This window comes from Thamnophis elegans, chromosome 7 (genome assembly GCF_009769535.1).
Source record: "Thamnophis elegans isolate rThaEle1 chromosome 7, rThaEle1.pri, whole genome shotgun sequence".
Classification (NCBI taxonomy): Eukaryota; Metazoa; Chordata; class Lepidosauria; order Squamata; family Colubridae; genus Thamnophis; species Thamnophis elegans.
Genome location: NC_045547.1, coordinates 85,205,632 through 85,222,073, shown reverse-complemented (window position 1 = coordinate 85,222,073; position 16,442 = coordinate 85,205,632). Strand labels below are relative to the sequence as shown.

Sequence of the window (16,442 nt, the reverse complement as noted above, 5' to 3'; positions counted from 1 at the left end):
TGCACGGTCTGAAACAGAAAACAGAAGAGCGGACTTAAAATATCTGGGGAAATCCAACAATTCCCCCTCTTCGGAATAAATCACATCTCCTCCATTCTCCTCCACCCTCAGCGGATGATAAATAAATCTTCTAAAATCCTGGTCAGTTTTGGCAAAGCAGCTGCTTCCTGAACTCATGTGCCTGTATTTACCAAGAGACTTGGAAACCATCCTACTGCTGGTGATTTTGAGCCCTGGAAATACAAGCATTTGGACAGAAACAGTCTTTCTTTAGCTGTGGAATTCAGCATTTGAAACTTAAATTCAGATTTCTTCAAGGGGAATTTGCCCACCAAACACCCACAGCATGGATTGTTGCAAAGGGTTTTTTTGGGATTATTTTAGGATGCATCCTTAGTGCACTTGAAGAGACGCATTTTGATGTATCCAAATCTATCCCCCAAATGTTGGAGATGTAGCCACAAGTCTGGAACATTCTACCATATGTGGTGGATGTGCCACATCACAAGGAAGTACTGGTGCAAAATTCAGAAATGATTGGAAGAAATGACGGAGCAAAAGATAGAACCGGAATCATTCTTATTAGGAATATTAGACCCGAAAACAGACAATAAATCTCAATACGTAACACTACACATACTCACTGCAGCTAGGATTGCCTTTGCACAAAACTGGAAACAAATCAATACACCTGCAGATGCAAATTAGAAAGGTACTTGAATGGGCAGAGATGGACAAAATGACCATGGAGTTAAAAGAAAGAGAAGAACCGGATTATTATAAAACATGGAACAGAATTTATAAGTGGCTAGAAAACAGAAGCCAAAACAGGAAATAGTATTACTATCAAACTTAAAGTATTGACCATAATGTAACTATAATGGTGATATGAACAAATTAATATTATTACAATTGTTAGTACAACTGTTATTACACTATTACAGACGTTAAACCCGATAGGGAGGCCTTTAGAATAGAGAACTATAAAAGCTAAACATGTATGCCGATGCAGAAGGTTGTAAAACTATATATATAGTGTTACGTTTGTCTTGTTTTTTCTGTATTTGTTGTTGTTTTTAAAGGTTAAAATGTTTAATAAAAACTATTTTTAAAAAAAATGAAGAGACGCATTTTGAAAAGAGGCATTTTTCAGAGCAGCACTCTAGTCAATGCAAAAAAAAAGACTTCCTGCAGGTGGAAAGCATCAAATCCACGAAGAAAGAAGTTTCTTTTTAGCAGCACTAAAAAGCAGAAATGTGTGGCTCAATTACCATATAGCTCTGGATCCAGAAATTCCATCCTGTGGAATGGAAGGGCTTGGGGCCTCCACAATAGCATCCAGAATGGTGGGGAAGTTGAGGGAAGACTGGGAATTGAAGAGGAGATGGATCCATTTTTGGAAACAGAAGATGCATTGGGAGTTGTACGAGGGTTGCCACTTCGAAAGACAAGGATGGCAAGAGGCTAGGTCCTATGAAGAAGGGTTAAATCAGGGGTCTTCAAACTTGTCAACTTTAAGATTTGTGGAAAAGTCTTAAAGTTGACAAGTTTGGGGACTTCTGGGTTAAAGGAACCAGCTATGCTTTGGCTAAAGAAGAAAAAGAGGCTGAGGAAAACCCTGACAGAAGTCTTTTGATGTTGAAGACCTGTCACATGGAAGAGGAGAGTGGATACCTTCTCCATATTGCCCAGGGCAGGGGAGGAAGCAGTGGGCGGAGGCATTTACTCAGGGAGATCCAGGCTGAAATTTTCCTCTCCGAGAGCCACTGGCCAGTCTTTCTCAACCTTGACTGTTTCAAGATGCGTGGACTTCAACTCCCAGCATTCCCCAGCTAACTTTCCTTTGGCAGTTGAGGGCCACTCATCTTCTCATGGTCAAGGCTAAGAAACGCCCCATTGAGCAGTGGAAGAGCCTGTCTCTTGAAGTCACTTGTGCTCCATCAAGGGAGGGTTTTTCCAGCAAAAAAGGCAAGACATTCATTTGCCTGAGGTGAGATCTGTGGATCTTATGCAGGGTTTGGACTAGATCACCAATGTCCCTTCTAACCAACTAACCCCATGATTGTCTTCTTCAACCTCTTGCCAGAGTATTCAGAGATGGACAGCTTCTATTTCAAGGTTTGCTTTGTTATTTCGCAATGCGTTCGCTCTCCAGGTAGGCAAGGTAAAAGAAAAGCCACACCTGTCTTGATTTCACCACTAAATCCCCCTAAATCCACCTGATCCAGCCAACCAGACAGGAAGAAAATCTGAGCATTGTCAAGCTAAATCAGGTTCTGGGAACAGGGGCATCCTTACTTTCATACTGTAAACAGCTGTAAACCTAGATGAGAGTTCAAACTCTGGTTTCACAATAGTGTCTCTGTTTCCCTGCTTATGAAGAACAGTGATAAAAGGGGCTACCAAATGTCACCTGCACTCAGAAATTCAGAGTGAATGTAAAAGGTACTTGCACGCACACACAAACACCCCCCCCCCCAAAAAAAACATAGCAGAATGTTTTTTTTTAAGCCAAGATACTAGGATGAGGAAAACAATTATTCTGTTAATGGATTTCTTCCTAAAACCAAATTTATCATCAAAATTAATTTTTAATTGACCTTGAACATATTCTTTATTAGTAGAAACAAAATCTTTTATCCATGTAACTTTTTGCATGTTTTTCCGATACCAGTTGATATTTTTCCATTCTATGTTTCAAATCCATGGGTTCTTTGCCTAAAAACGTGAGGCTTAACATGCACTCATCAATTATTAAAAACCTGGATTGTGACATCCAGAAAAGCAGGGAAATCAGAGGATGGTTGCGTTCAAATCTGAATATGAGTCCTAAGGGATGCAAATCAGGCCATTTGTAAAGATTAAATTCTTCAGTCATCTCCAACCAAAACAAAAATCTCTGAAGAACAGAAGGCGGTCCAAGATTTTTGCTAAAACCAGGGGAGGAGGAAACCCCAACATTTTGTGCCCACAGAGACTTTAATCCATATAATTTACAGTAGATAGATGGATGAGAGATAGGCAGAGATGGATAAATGGAGAGATAGAGAAATAGATGATCAGATGGAGTGAGAGGCAGACAAAGAATAAAGTAGGAAATAAATGCAGCATGGAGAAGTGTTTAATAGCTAGCAATGAGTTAGCCTTTCTTTCTAAAGCATCTTTAATCAGGAACAATTAACTAAGACGTAGGCTGCAGATTAAACTTGCAGTGCAAAGCAGATGTGACGAATAGACCGACAGAAACTTTGTTGATAAAATAAAAGTCCATTCAATTAAAAAAACAACACAAAACTGTCCCTAACAACGAGAACTGGGCGAAGCTCACACATAATGCTGCAAAATGTTGCCACTTTTAGAGGAACACATTCATCTTGATTGTTTAACAAATAACACAAATAAAATTTATCAGAGAGCCCAGGAAATTTCAATGAAAGAGGCGTAATCCTGTCCCTGTACAACTGGCAATGCAGCAGAACAGCAGACAGGCAAAATCAGAATAAAATGAGGTTGGACGGAGGTTTACAGGTTTAAGATCACTTTCAAATGTTGGATTAATACCTGGAAAGCTGAAAGGCAAACACAGACCAGATTGGCCTCCTGGGAAATGCTGCATTCTTTTTTTTGTCATTCTGAATTTTATTTTAAGTGGGGGGAAACGTCTATGAGGCATATGCTTGGTTGGTTAGCCTACATTTTCCTGGCAGACACACTTTCAAACATAAATCCCCCCACATTGTGCCTGCACTATGCAGAGTATGTTTAGTTCTATATTCAGATTCTTTTAATCAGAGAATTGCAAACACTATAAAAAAGGTTTTTTTTTTTCCTGCCATATGTGATGGCTGAGCGGATTTTCAGGACTGATCTGCCTCCCTGCACAAAGCCAGAACTCAAGTTTGGCTTATCACTGTTATTAAAAGGCTGCTTGGAATGAATCTCCCTCAGGTATATCCCTAGCCACCTCGGAAGAAAAACAAGCCAGGGAGAGGGTTGATTAAGCCAACATCTCCAAGAAAGAGGCATGTGCTAAAGACTGGCCAAGGCATTAAAGACCCTCAGCCTGATGACAGAATCACAGGGACCCCCTCGCTCTGCTCTGGATTTGCACTCCTCGTGTAAAGCTCTACTCTGCACCACAACCAAGTTTTGGAAGTCATTTCGGCCCTTGTTGACTTCCAGGATGTTTTTTACACACCACGCACTGAACCACAAACGGAGCAGACTCGGAAGCAGGGTTTGCGCAACACACGGGAGCCACACATATTTCAAAAAGGAAAGCGACACAAGGCAGAGCGGAACTAAAGGCTGCTTGCTAATAAAACAGAGCCGATTCTGGAGCTGCAATTTGTAGATCGGAGTCCCCAACCTTGGCAACTTTAAGACTTGTGGACTTCAAACTCCCAGAATTCTGAAAGTCAGAACTGGGTTAGAACTCTGGGAGTTGAAGTCCATAAGTCTTAAAGTTGCCAAGGTTGGAGACCCCTGTATTGGATGATTCCCACTCCTTGTCCCAACTTGGGGTTAAACACGACTCTTTTACAGTAACAGTGGTAAACAGGATTCCCAGCCCCCAGACCCTGAGATGCCAGGGTGAACCTATAGCTCAGTGATACTTTCTGCTGGCTGGGGAATTCTGGGAGTTGAAGTCCACAAGTCTTAAAGTTGCCAAGTTTGAAGACGTCCGTTCTAGATTAAGCAGGAGGCGTAAATGCAACGAAAAGAAGACATTAAGTTGCCCATCAGTGGAGGCTCTTGGCCCTGATGCAACCTTTATTGCCTCAGTGAATCAGCCCAAGTCCTCCCTTCCACCAGAGACTTCAAGGACTCTCCCTCTTCAGATGCCCACAGCTGAGAATGGTTTTCGAGTGGGAGAACCTCATGAGAATCGCCAAGTGGAGCCAATAACGGCACCTTTCAAGCAAAGGTGCTGCGTCCTTTGGGCATCTCACTTAAAGGTGAACGAATCTACGTACCCAAAGCCTTCGCTTTCTGACCTGTGTCTCCTGGGCCACAGAATAGGGCCCAAGAAGCCAAGAGGGTGAGCGCCATGGTCTGATCCATGCTCTGCCTGGACCAAGGCGCACAAGACAGGCCTTTCATCTCATTGTCACAGGGACCATCTTGGCTTTAGGGCCCCCATTTTTCTTTCTGTCTCCACTGAACTTTGGTTGAGAAGTGGCTGCACTTTTCATTTTGAGAGAACGGGAATATATATATATATATATATATATATATATATATATATATATGTGTGTGTGTGTGTGTGTGTGTGTGTGTGTGTGTGTGTGTGTGTGTGTGTGTTGTATTTGTGCTGATAAATAAATAAAGGGAGACTAGTATAGATCTATTTCAAGCTATTTAGCTCTCATCAGCTAGCCATACCCTTACTGGGATTCGAACCTGGGCTATATCACATACTAGGCAGACTTCTTAGCCATTAGGCCACAGGCTCTTATCCGTTATCATACATACATACATACATACATACATACATACATACATAATATATATGTATGTATGTATGTATGCATGCATGCATGCATACATACATACACATATACATACACATACACATACACACATACATACATACATACACATACACATATACATTAATTATATTATATTATATTATATTAATTATATTTATTATATTATATTAATTATATTATATTATTATAATGGAAAGAAGCAAAATAAGACTGGGAAGATTAACTGTTCATTGCAACAGCCTTTCCAGTGTAAACCATCTCCGGATGGACACAAATTCCCATCCAGCTGTCCAGGGAGAGGCAGCGTGGCCTAGTGGTTAAGAGGGCTAGAGACCTGGATGGAGAAGACCAGCTCCAGATCTCTTGCAGCCCTGGTGGGATCTCTCGGGGTGGCTTTGGCCCAAGGAGGATTTCTCCACTGACTCACTCTTACCCAAGCTTAACCTGATGGGGAAACTGGAGTTCCTGGAAGAAGAAGAGCGGCTCATTCTTGCTCACAAACGCAGGAGAGCTCAGATTGGGGAAAATCTGGTGTAGCCAAGCTAACCTTTCCATAAATAAACAAACAAAAAATAAACAAACAAACAAATAAATAATCTTTGCGACAGCCCTCACATTCCACTGGTAATCTTGAACAAGCACCATTTGAAAATAAATATTACCAAAAAAGCTTTTGAAAACCTTAGTGATCAGTCTGTATTTCTGTCCAATCCCAATTTCAAAGATGTTTATTTAGCAATAGCCATAGCAGGTAGACTTCTATACCGCTTCATAGGGCTTTCAGCCCTCTCTAAGCGGTTTACAGAGTCAGCACATTGCCCCCAACAACAATCCGGGTCCTCATTTCACCCACCTCGGAAGGATGGAAGGTTGAGTCAACCTTATTTCCACAACTTTACACAACATTTTTTTTTAAAAAAAAGCTCCCCCATCTCTTAGTATCTTCAGCATGGAGCTGCTTTGTCCCCCTCCTCAAATATGCCATTCCTTTTCCCTAATTGTGCCCACCCGAATCCTAACCCCTTTTCATCCTTCCTTGCTTTACGTAGAGTCGGCTCAGCCGGGCGTCAGATTGGCAGAACTGCTGCCCAATAATTCCACACTGAGCTGATGGCAGCTGCCCAACACTCTCAGCCCTACTACACAAGTGGGAATAACACTGTTGGGTGTGAATCAGGACCTCCCCACCCCCACCCCACGGTAGAGTTGAAGTTCTTCCCAGCTAATTCTGTGCCAGCCTTCTTGTGGGTCTTCTGGAGCCGTGCCAAAAGAGGGTAGAACCTTCTGGTCAGTAACGCTGATACAGATAAGAAGTTTAGCTTGACTTAAGATGCCAAGGCAACGTTCTGCAGATGTGAAGGCAACGACTTGAAGACCTGCCAGGGCACATCTGGGCTCCCGTCTCCCTTCCTGCATCTCTCTACTTAGTGCAGTGTTTCTCAACCGTTGGCAACTTGAAGATGTCCGGACTTCAACTCCCAGAATTCCCCAGCCAGCATTCGCGTATAAACAATTCAGTGTCTAGGACAGTGTTTCTCAACCTTGGCAACTTGAAGATGTCCGGACTTCAACTCCAGAATTCCCCAGCCAGCATCTGCTGGCTGGGGAATTCTGGGAGTTGAAGTCCGGACATCTTCAAGTTGCCAACGGTTGAGAAACACTGACTTAGTGCCATCCCCACATTGTGATGTCACTGTGACTGTGGAGGAGAGGACCAGGAGCTCAGGTATCCCCAATAATCAAGGAGGAGGGCACCAGCCCTCGCCCATCAGTCCAACCTTAAGGAGACCCTCTGGCATCCCCAGAGAGGGGGAAACTCTGGCACAGGCAGGCATGGGTGAGTGCATCCACCCACACTTTATACAGAAGTAGAACTCAGGGCTGGATCTTAGCAGGAAATGAACCTGCTGGGAAGCTTCAGTTGGATGGGAGCAAACCAGGGGGGCAGAATTGAGGCTCTAGGCTGCACTCACACGTTTCCCCCGGCAGATTCCTTACATCCAACGGTGCGTTATTCACCCCTCCCGTTGAAGGCGACCAACACGAGGATATTATGATTATTGTTGCTGTTATTATTATTATTATTCAGAGCGCTTTTCCCGCCCAGTCAGAGTCACCCCAAAGAAAACTGCAGGAGCCAAAGCAGAAGAGCAGAAAAGAGTCTCCCCCCCCCGCCCCGCCTGATTCCCACGCTCTTGGCGCTGCCTCAGTTTCCCTCGGAGAGGCCGTTGCAGCCCGGCTTCCCCTTCGCAAGAAAGCCGCGCTCCGACCCTCGCCAGAGAAGCCAAAGCCTCCCCGAGGTCGCGGGCGGCTCCACTCCACGCGTCCGCGCATCCCCACGCCACTCTTACCCGAGTCGACTTCGGCCGGCGCTGCCCGCCGGGAGCGGAGAGAGCGAGCCGGGGACGAGGGTGGAGAAGCCCCCGCGACACAGAGAGAGGGAGGGCAGAGGGAGGAAGGGAGAAGGCAACGCGCACACGCAGAGCCGGCGCACCTCGGAGCGGGCGAGGGCCGGGCCGGGCGTCGTCTGGCACGGAGCGCATCTCCCTCTGGGCGGCGGGCGAGCCCTGCGCTGAGCTGCGCTGCCCGGCGGCGGCGGCGGGGGGAGGACCGAGGCCGGGCGGGGCGGGCGGCTCCTCCGCCGGGGCGGGTCCGGGAGTGGAGAAAAGTTCCCCGCGCAGCGTCCGCTCCGCTCGCCCGGCCGCCCCGCGGGGCCCGGAGGCTGCTGCCAGCTGCGCTGCCCAAGGCGGCTGGGCGCAGAGTTGGGCGCGGGCAGCCCGCCGGGGGCCGCCGGGTGGGCGCAGCTGCTCCCTGTCGGGCTCTGCCTGGGTCGGAGGCGGCTGCGGAGAAGCGCCCGGAGGGAGAGCGGCAGCCCCCGCCGCCCGCTTCCCCTACAACCTGCCCGCTGCGAAGGTGGAGCCGGAGGGGAGGGAGGGTCTCCGCCGCCGCTGCTGCTGCTTTTCCCGGGAAGTCTCCGCTCTGCCCCGGGGGGATCCCCGCCGCCACGGCTCCTCCTGGAGGGCTGGAGGCGGATTCCTCGCGAGGAGGAGGAGGAGGAGGAGGAGGCGCTGAACTCCTGGGCTTCCTCTCCAAGAGCCCGGGACCCCGTCTCCCCCTGCCCCCCCCCCCAGTGCCACAGACACGGCCCCCCAGCCTGCCTCTTCCCCCTTCCCACCTCCAAGGCAGCCTTCGCGTCTGTTAGGCGTTGCTGCCACCCTGGAGAAGATTCAGGTCCTCGGCCTCGGGAGGAGGGTGGCTGACGAGCCCCATTTCTGGCCCGGAAGGAGGGCTGCAGCTGGGGAAAGGGTCTTTGGGAAGGCCCACCTTAGAAGCCCATCACACCGTTTGTGGTCAACCTGGAGCCTCCCTAAGAGGTTGGACTACAACTCCCATCATGCAATGATTGGGCATTGGAGCTTACCACAGCTTTGGAGTACCAGTGGGCCAAGTCAGCCTGCTGCAGTGGTGGGAGGGAAGAAGCCCTGTTAACTATGGCTAAGGGGCCTAAAGAGGTGGAAGTGAGGGAGACTCCCCTGCCAACACCCCAGAGGACCCCCCCCCCATTCGTCTCCTGGGATGAAAGAGAGATGAGGAGGCCAGAGACCTTGGGTGACTCCTCTTCCAACTCCCTGCCCAGGCCAGGAATTCCCAGCCCCTCCCGGCTGAGGGGCTGCTGGTCTTCTCTTGAGGACCACAGAGCCTCCTCTGAAGGAGCCTCCACACTCACCCGGCTCCTAAAATGCCACAAGCCCCCTCCCTTCCCCCCAAAATAACCCTCCTGGACTCCAATTGAGCCTTCAGCCCCAGTTCAGCAGAATGGGAGCAGGACTGTTATTATTAATATTTTTATGACCATGGATTCTTTTATTTATTAACTTTAGAGGCTGCTCGTCGTCACTCCCGTAAGGTGACTCCATTTGTTGCTTTTATTATTAAAAGAGCCACTTGGTTTGAGTTGGGCGGCTGCCGGAATTGAATGAATGAATAAAATAAACTCCGCTTCGCAGCTTTCCGTCCTGCGGTGCGCCATCCAGCGTCCTGTGGGGCAGGGAAAAGGGCTACAAAGACAGTTAAGTAAATAAGTAAATTGGGGAGTTGGGATATTAAGTCCCCCCCCCCCCCGGTCTGGGACTGGCACAGGATTACTAAGGTGGGATTAGTCACTCCTATGAAAAGAAGGCCCAGGCTCCCTTCCTTGGTTTGGTCATCTATCTAAACACCGGGACTTTTCATGCATGGAAGGGTCAAAACAAATTATTACAAGCTCTGGAAGGCAGGCTCTATTTTGGATTCGCACCAGTGGGTTGCTGATTCATTTGGTTTGGCACCGTTAGGATTACATTCCCCCCCCCCCAAACCTTAGAAACTCAGGAAAAGATTTACAAGTGATGGAAATGAAGAGCAGAGAGAGAGAGAAGGGTGGAGAGAGGGGAAAAGAGAGAGAGGGAGGTGGGGGAGAGACAAGAGACGTGCCCGTTCTATGCCCCTTTGTTTGATCTAATGAAATAATAAGAAGGTATTTGCCTCCCTTTATAATTAATGGATAAGAGAGAAGCTGGGTTGGGGTAGTGATTAAAAGTGCTGGGAAGATACCAGCAGGCTCCGAGTTCTAGTCCTGCCAGGTGGAAATCCACCTGGGTGGCCGTGGGAAGCCCCTCTCTTTCAACCCTAGGAAGAAGGCAAAGGCAGACCGTTTATGAAGAACTTGCCGAGGGAACCCCGTGCTCCTACGGATGCCAGGAATCAAGGCTGGCTCCAAGGCCCCCCATTCACCCTCCAGGGGCTCTTTAAGAATGTTCTGGACTTTCTTAAGGCAGCGGGAGCTGGGAAGCTCTTCCAAGGAGGGGAGGGGGACAGCCCATGACCCTCTGGAGCGCTGTCCTATCTGCCCCAGTGCGATTGGCAAACCAGACACGGATGCAATAAGTTAAAATACCCTCTCTGCATTTTCTGTTTTCATTATCATTAATGCAACCAGCTCTATAGCAATAGCAATAGCAATAGCAGTGGGACTTATATACCGCTTCATAGGGCTTTCAGCCCTCTCTAAGCGGTTTACAGAGAGTCAGCATATTGCCCCCAACAACAATCCGGGTCCTCATTTCACCCACCTCGGAAGGATGGAAGGCTGAGTCAACCCTGAGCCGGTGAGATTTGAACAGCCGAACTGCAGAAGTGCAGTCAGCTGAAGTGGCCTGCAGTACTGCACTCTAACCACTGCGCCACCTCGGCCCTTCCCTATAAGCTAGTCCAGACGATGCTCTCTGCCACAACGAAGCTAAGGAATAAAAAGTCCAGGCAGGTTATAACTTTAGAAAAAGAGGGTTGCCAATCTTGACTTGGAAGAAGACTCAGATTCCATGGAAGGGAGACCTTGGCCGGCAGAGGAGGAGGAGGAGGAGGCAGCCACAGCAGCTTTTCTCGGGAGAGGCCGGTAATTCTGTTCAGGGGAGGGAAAGAAAGGAGGAGTTTTTCCCAAAGGTGCCCTCTCCTTCTGCCCAGAGACAAGAGGCAGAATGGCGATGGCAGTGGGGATACGGAGAGCAAGGGATGCCATCAATGGGCACTTTGTGTCAAGGGGTCAAAGTTGCTCTGTAGGTTGCACAAACCCCACCCCAACAGGGAAACCACGATTGATGGTCGTTAAGTGAACCTGGCTTCCCCCATTTGCCCCTCATGAGCCACTTGGGAAGGTTGCAAGTAGTGGTGGCATCGCCCCGAGACAGGGAAACCCTCGTAAAATCAAGGTGCCTCATTTTTTCATGTGGCCGTGGGGATGCTGCAACAGTCATATGCGTGAGAACCCGTCATAAGTCACGCTTCAGTGTTGTGGTAACTTCAAAGGGTCACTGAGTGGATGGTTGTAAGTCGAGGACTGGCAGTAGTAGAAAGGACGAAGCCTGGAAGAGGCCAGTGGCTGCCTCCGATTCCTCCCTTCCTCTCCCCTGAGTAGCCGGAGGGATCTGGGAATCGGGGAGGTCAGTCTGGGAGTGGAGGTGAATCTGCCCTGCCACCCTCTCTCTGACCCTTCGGGGGAGGAGGGGAGATGGGGGCGGTGAGCAGAGTCCTCCTACAGAATGGAAGGTCCAGGGGGGGAAAGCCAGTAGGAAGCCTCCTCACAATCCCCTCGTACTTCCACTTGGGATGGACATGAGCCCAAAGAGGAAACACTCAATTCACGCAGGGCCTCTGAGGCCTTCAGATTGCGGATTAGGGATTGTATAGAGAGAGGGAGAGAGACAGAGACAGGAGGAGAAAGAGAGACAGAGAGAGAAAGAGAAAGGAGAGAGAGACAGACAGAAAGAAGGAGAGAAAGAAAGGACAGCAAGACAGAGAAAGGAGAAGAAAGAGATAGAGAAAGGAGGAGAAAGAGAGAGAAACAGAGAGAGAGGAGAGAGTGAGACAGAAAGGAGAGCAAGAGAGAGACAGAGAGAGACAGAAAGAAGGAGAGACAGACAGAGAGAGACAGAGAAACAGAAAGAAAGAAGGAGAGAAGGAGGAAAAAAGGGAGGGAGAGGGAGAGAGAAAGGGAAAGGAGAGAAAGAGAGAGAAAGAGACTGAAAGAAGGAGACAGAGAGAGACAGAAAAGAGAGAGAGAGACAGAGAAAGAAGAAGAGAGAGAAAGAAGGAGAGAGGGAGGGAAAGAGAAAGGAGAGAGGGGGAGGGGGAAAGAGAAAGGAGAGAGAGAAGAGAAACTGGGAGAGCAAGAGAGAGAGAGAGAGAGCTGTCCTTGTTGTTAGGCATCTTCAGTGAGTCACTAGGTTGGGTTTCCCAAAGCAGCTGGGAACATCTGTCCGAGTGCCACAGTTCCTGCCAATGCAGAGTTGGGCCACCCTCTCTGAGCCGTCCACAAAAGTGCCTCCTTTGTGTCCCTCTGAAGAGGGGAGGAAACAGCCAGATCCTTTTCATGGATCCAAAGCCCCCTCCCCCCAGGGGTGGGTGGGCACTTGTGCTCCTTCCCCAGGAGTCATCAAGGCCTCCACTGGGCAGGAAGGCTGCGGATGTTCTTGGCCTGAAGACGCCAGTCAAGAACGGCCAGGCAGGCTGGAGGCCAAAACACCTCGGTCGTACCGAGCTCAAATTAAGATTTAGAATAACAGAGAAGGGACCTTGGAGGCCTTCTAGTCCAACCCCTTGCTCAAACAGGAGACGAGCAGCATTCCAGACAAGTGGCTGTCCATTCTCTCCTTCAAAACCTCCAGTGTTGGAGCGCCCACAACGTCTGGAGGGAAGCTGTTCCATAGATTGATTGTTCTCACAAGTAGGACATTTCTTAATTCCTTCCATTATTCATTCAACCCCTCATTCCACAAACACAACAATCCACCAAGGCTCCCCCTTTTGAAAGAAAAACCTTTGTAAATCGAGGGGAAAATGAGGACTTCTTTTTCTTGGGTGCCCAATTCCTTCCCTCTGTGTCGTTCTGTATCCATTGGGGGGGGGGGGAGGCTGAATTGCGCTTTCTCCCACATGCAAATCCACTTTATTGCACATTAAAGAGGTGTCGGTAACTCCCGGCTCATTTCTCGCTTGTGAGAACCGCTTGGCAAGAGCTGCTAACGATATTATGAAGAAGGCCCCAAGTATTAACAGCAGCAGTTGATTAAGGGGCTCCACACAAGGACCCTTTGTCTTTGGGGAGGAGGCCAAGCTGAAGACGACCAGGGTCTCAGCAGAGGAGACGTTGTGGGGAAGGAAGCTTGCAAATATGGTCCAGAAGTATTTCCATCCACAACATTCCTTCTCAGTCGACCATCCGTGATTTATCCTTTGCTGGCTGGGCGGAAGACTTCATGCCACAGAGACCATGACATTCTTCTCATGGATGATCTTTGTGTCACTCAAAGCCCCACAAGCTCAACATCTGGAAGGGAGTTGTCTCTGGGTGTGTGTGTGTGTTTGTGTGTTGTGCAGCTGCAAAACAGCTTCTTCCAGCTACCAACAAGGTTCTGGCAGGGAAGAGGCCATAAATCAAATGTTCTTACTATTAGGCTGGGTTGCAGAGCCACAAAGCCGCCTTGGCAGCAACGGGAGGGGGGTGGCAGAGGGCCAAGCGGCAGCTGGGTTCAAGTCAATGGGAACCGGGATTTCTGCCCCCGATCCCCACAGGATCCCTCTCTGGCATTGTCTTCTGAATAAGATGGGTGCCAATGTTACTCCAACCAGGAATCTCCTCTGGGAAGCAGCCTTCAATGGGCAGGTGTGTCACAGGGCCTACCCAGGTGTAACCCTCCGCCTTTGATTGCTAGGATAGAATTGTTCAAGAGCCACTTGACTCCCTTCTGGCCTTGGCACTCCACTTCCCAAGGGCTGGAGAGTCTCCATTTCTAGATTAGAGTCCTTGATAATCACATGGCACACAGAAGAAGAGTTCAAGGGACCTCGGAGGCCTTCTAGTCCAACCCCCTGCTCAGGCAGGAGAGCCTCTTCCATTTCAGATAAATGGTTGTCCAGTCTCCTCTTGAAAGCCTCCAGTGTTGGAGCACCCACATCCTCTGGAGGCCAGTTGCTCCACTGATTAATTGTTCTAATTGTCAGGAAGTTTCTCCTTAATTCCAGGTTGCTTCTCCCCTTGATTAGTTTCCATCCATTGCTTCTCGTCCTGCCTTCAGGTGCTTTGGAAAATAAGTTGACCCTCCCCTCCCCTCTTCTTTGGGGCAACATCTGAGATATTTAAAAAGTGGCTTTTTCCCCCCTTCCCTGGATCTGAATTTCTTTTGGATGTTTCCTTCTGTTTGTTCCATTTTTGTTTTCATTTTTTTTAAAGTCCATTTTAGAAAAATAACTAAGTTCCTCTATTCAACTATTCATCTGCCAGTTTCCCTTCTTTTAAGCTTTAGGTAACAATTTCTGAAGTTCTGAAGGAAGATTTCATATCCGCAGAACAATTTCTGTCTCTGCTCAGATAGCAGAGAACGGAAGAGTCTCCCAAAGCCAAACCATGCAGCCAGAATCTGACAGGTTCTAGAAGAAGGAATTTCTCCATCTTCATTATAGCTGAGCAAAATAGAATAAACCCCAAAGCAGGGTTGATGCTAAAATTAATCCAGGTAATTCTAATAAATCCTTGAAAAAAACGCCCCCTGGTGGCTGGCTGTGGGGTTTTTGTTTACACTGAATAGTAGCTTATGGAGTATTAGGTAGGAGGTGAAAGAAATCTGCCATGTAATCAATGTTTCTCAACCTTGACAACTTTAAGATGCGAGGACTTCAATTCCCAGAATTCCCCAGCCGGCACAAGGCAGTTTGGGACTCTCAGGCTTACTCAACCCCTTCATTGTTAAGAGTGAAGCTGGTGATTGTTAGAAGGAGCTATCTGTGAGGGAGGGAGCCAGGGTGGGGGGGCTACAGTGAAGCAATAGTTTCCCAGGAAGAAGGGATAAATTCCAGAAAGGTGGATGAGACAAGAAGTCAGCAGAGACCAGAGCTAAATAGGAGGCAGAGGAAGAGAGTTTTAGCACAGCCACTGCCTAGAAATCTCCCAGGGATTCTACATTAGGGTGAGAGTAGTGAGGGTTTAACCTGGCAAGATTCTGTCTATTGTGTGTAAGAAACAAAGAACTGAATTCTGGCAAGATCCTTCTGTGTTGCTCTTGGACTAAGCTGACATCATCGTCATCATCAGATCTCAGGTGCAGCTCCTTCCCACCCTCCCCTCCCCAGTTCTTGAACCCAGCAGCGGAGATCAGTTGTCTTAAGGAAGGTAGGAGACGTAAAGCCTGGGACATATGGAACATATATAGAGCATGGGCCTTGACTTCTGTGTGCTGCAGCAGACAGTATATTTATTATTTACCCCATAAAACATCTAATCTAGCCAAGCTGTATCTGTGAGCCTCCTGCCAAGTCAATTCCTGAAACGAGAGTCAAAATTTCCTGCTGGAGGAAAGCCTGACATTAAACATGGCACCCACACTAACTGGGTTGGCTTCGGTTTTTCTAGCCTGGCCAACATTGGGGGCTTGGAAGATGAGGAGAAGAGGCCACGAAGTCAAGGAGTGGTCAGGAAGAAGGTTCAGCGAAAGAGATTTTTTGGAAAGATTCAAGGAAGGCCATAAATTCCTCCATGCACCAGGTTTCCCTGAAAATAAGACACGGTCTTATTTTCTTTTCGCCCTCCGAAATAAACACTTGGCCTTATTTTTGGGGAGGTCTTATTATTTTTGAGGTGCAGGAGGCGAGCGTGGTCACCTCATGGCTGCTGCTGTGTTGCAATATTTTCGGGGAGGGCTTATTTTTTTGGGGGGAAGGGTATTAAGTTAGGTGAGAGAAGGATTTGAGAAGGCACATGGTTATTCCCTGCTTTGGAGAAAGACACGCATGCCAGCAAAGCTAGATATGTGTCCTCAGGGATATTCAGATCATGAGCCAATGGTGGCACATTTGATTGAAGGCTGGTCTCCCTGGTTTGTGGTGTTTGTCATCTCATGGAAGGCTGCGGGAGAGGAGATGGTTAATTGGATGGGAAGAGTGGGAGAAAGAGACGGAGAATCTCACCTTCCTGCCCTCGGCCATTCTCTCCATCCAACCTGCCTGGCATCTGCTTCTATTTTCCTTGTGGAAGAAAAAAGGCCAGTGGAAGGAGAGGCGTTTTGATCTGGGAAAGGAAAGAACAAGGGAGCGGAAGGGTTTGTCTCCTGCAGCTCTTCAAAAGTTGGCAAATAGAAGGGAGAAAACTTCGCCATCATCCAAATGTTGATGTTCAACGCAACATAAATATAGTAAGATTCCCACAGAGAGTGTTGAAGCGTAAGGATTAGAAACATTGGCCACAGGAAATGGCTGCAGAGAGAGACACAAATTGTTTTCCTTCGGTCGTAAAGCAGAACTTTTCTTTTTTTAAAAAAAACAACTCTCTTATTTCGTATTAAAAATATGAAGACATTGCTAAGTCAAACAAACACCTGAGCAACTGGAGGGAAAAGCTTGTCTTGACTTCCTCCAGTC

At 48.0% G+C, this 16,442-nt stretch overlaps 1 protein-coding gene across 1 annotated transcript in view; it reads right to left on the bottom strand.

Annotated features, from left to right (window-relative positions):
* SEMA3D (semaphorin 3D) overlaps positions 1–8,114 on the bottom strand; it is a 118,824-nt gene extending 110,710 nt beyond the window's left edge. Inside the window, exon 1 of the mRNA XM_032221385.1 lies at positions 7,847–8,114. Within this exon, the coding sequence (XP_032077276.1) occupies positions 7,847–8,038 (192 nt within the window). The 5' untranslated portion in view covers positions 8,039–8,114. The remainder of the gene's footprint in view (positions 1–7,846) is intronic.
* Positions 8,115–16,442: the final 8,328 nt, after the last annotated feature.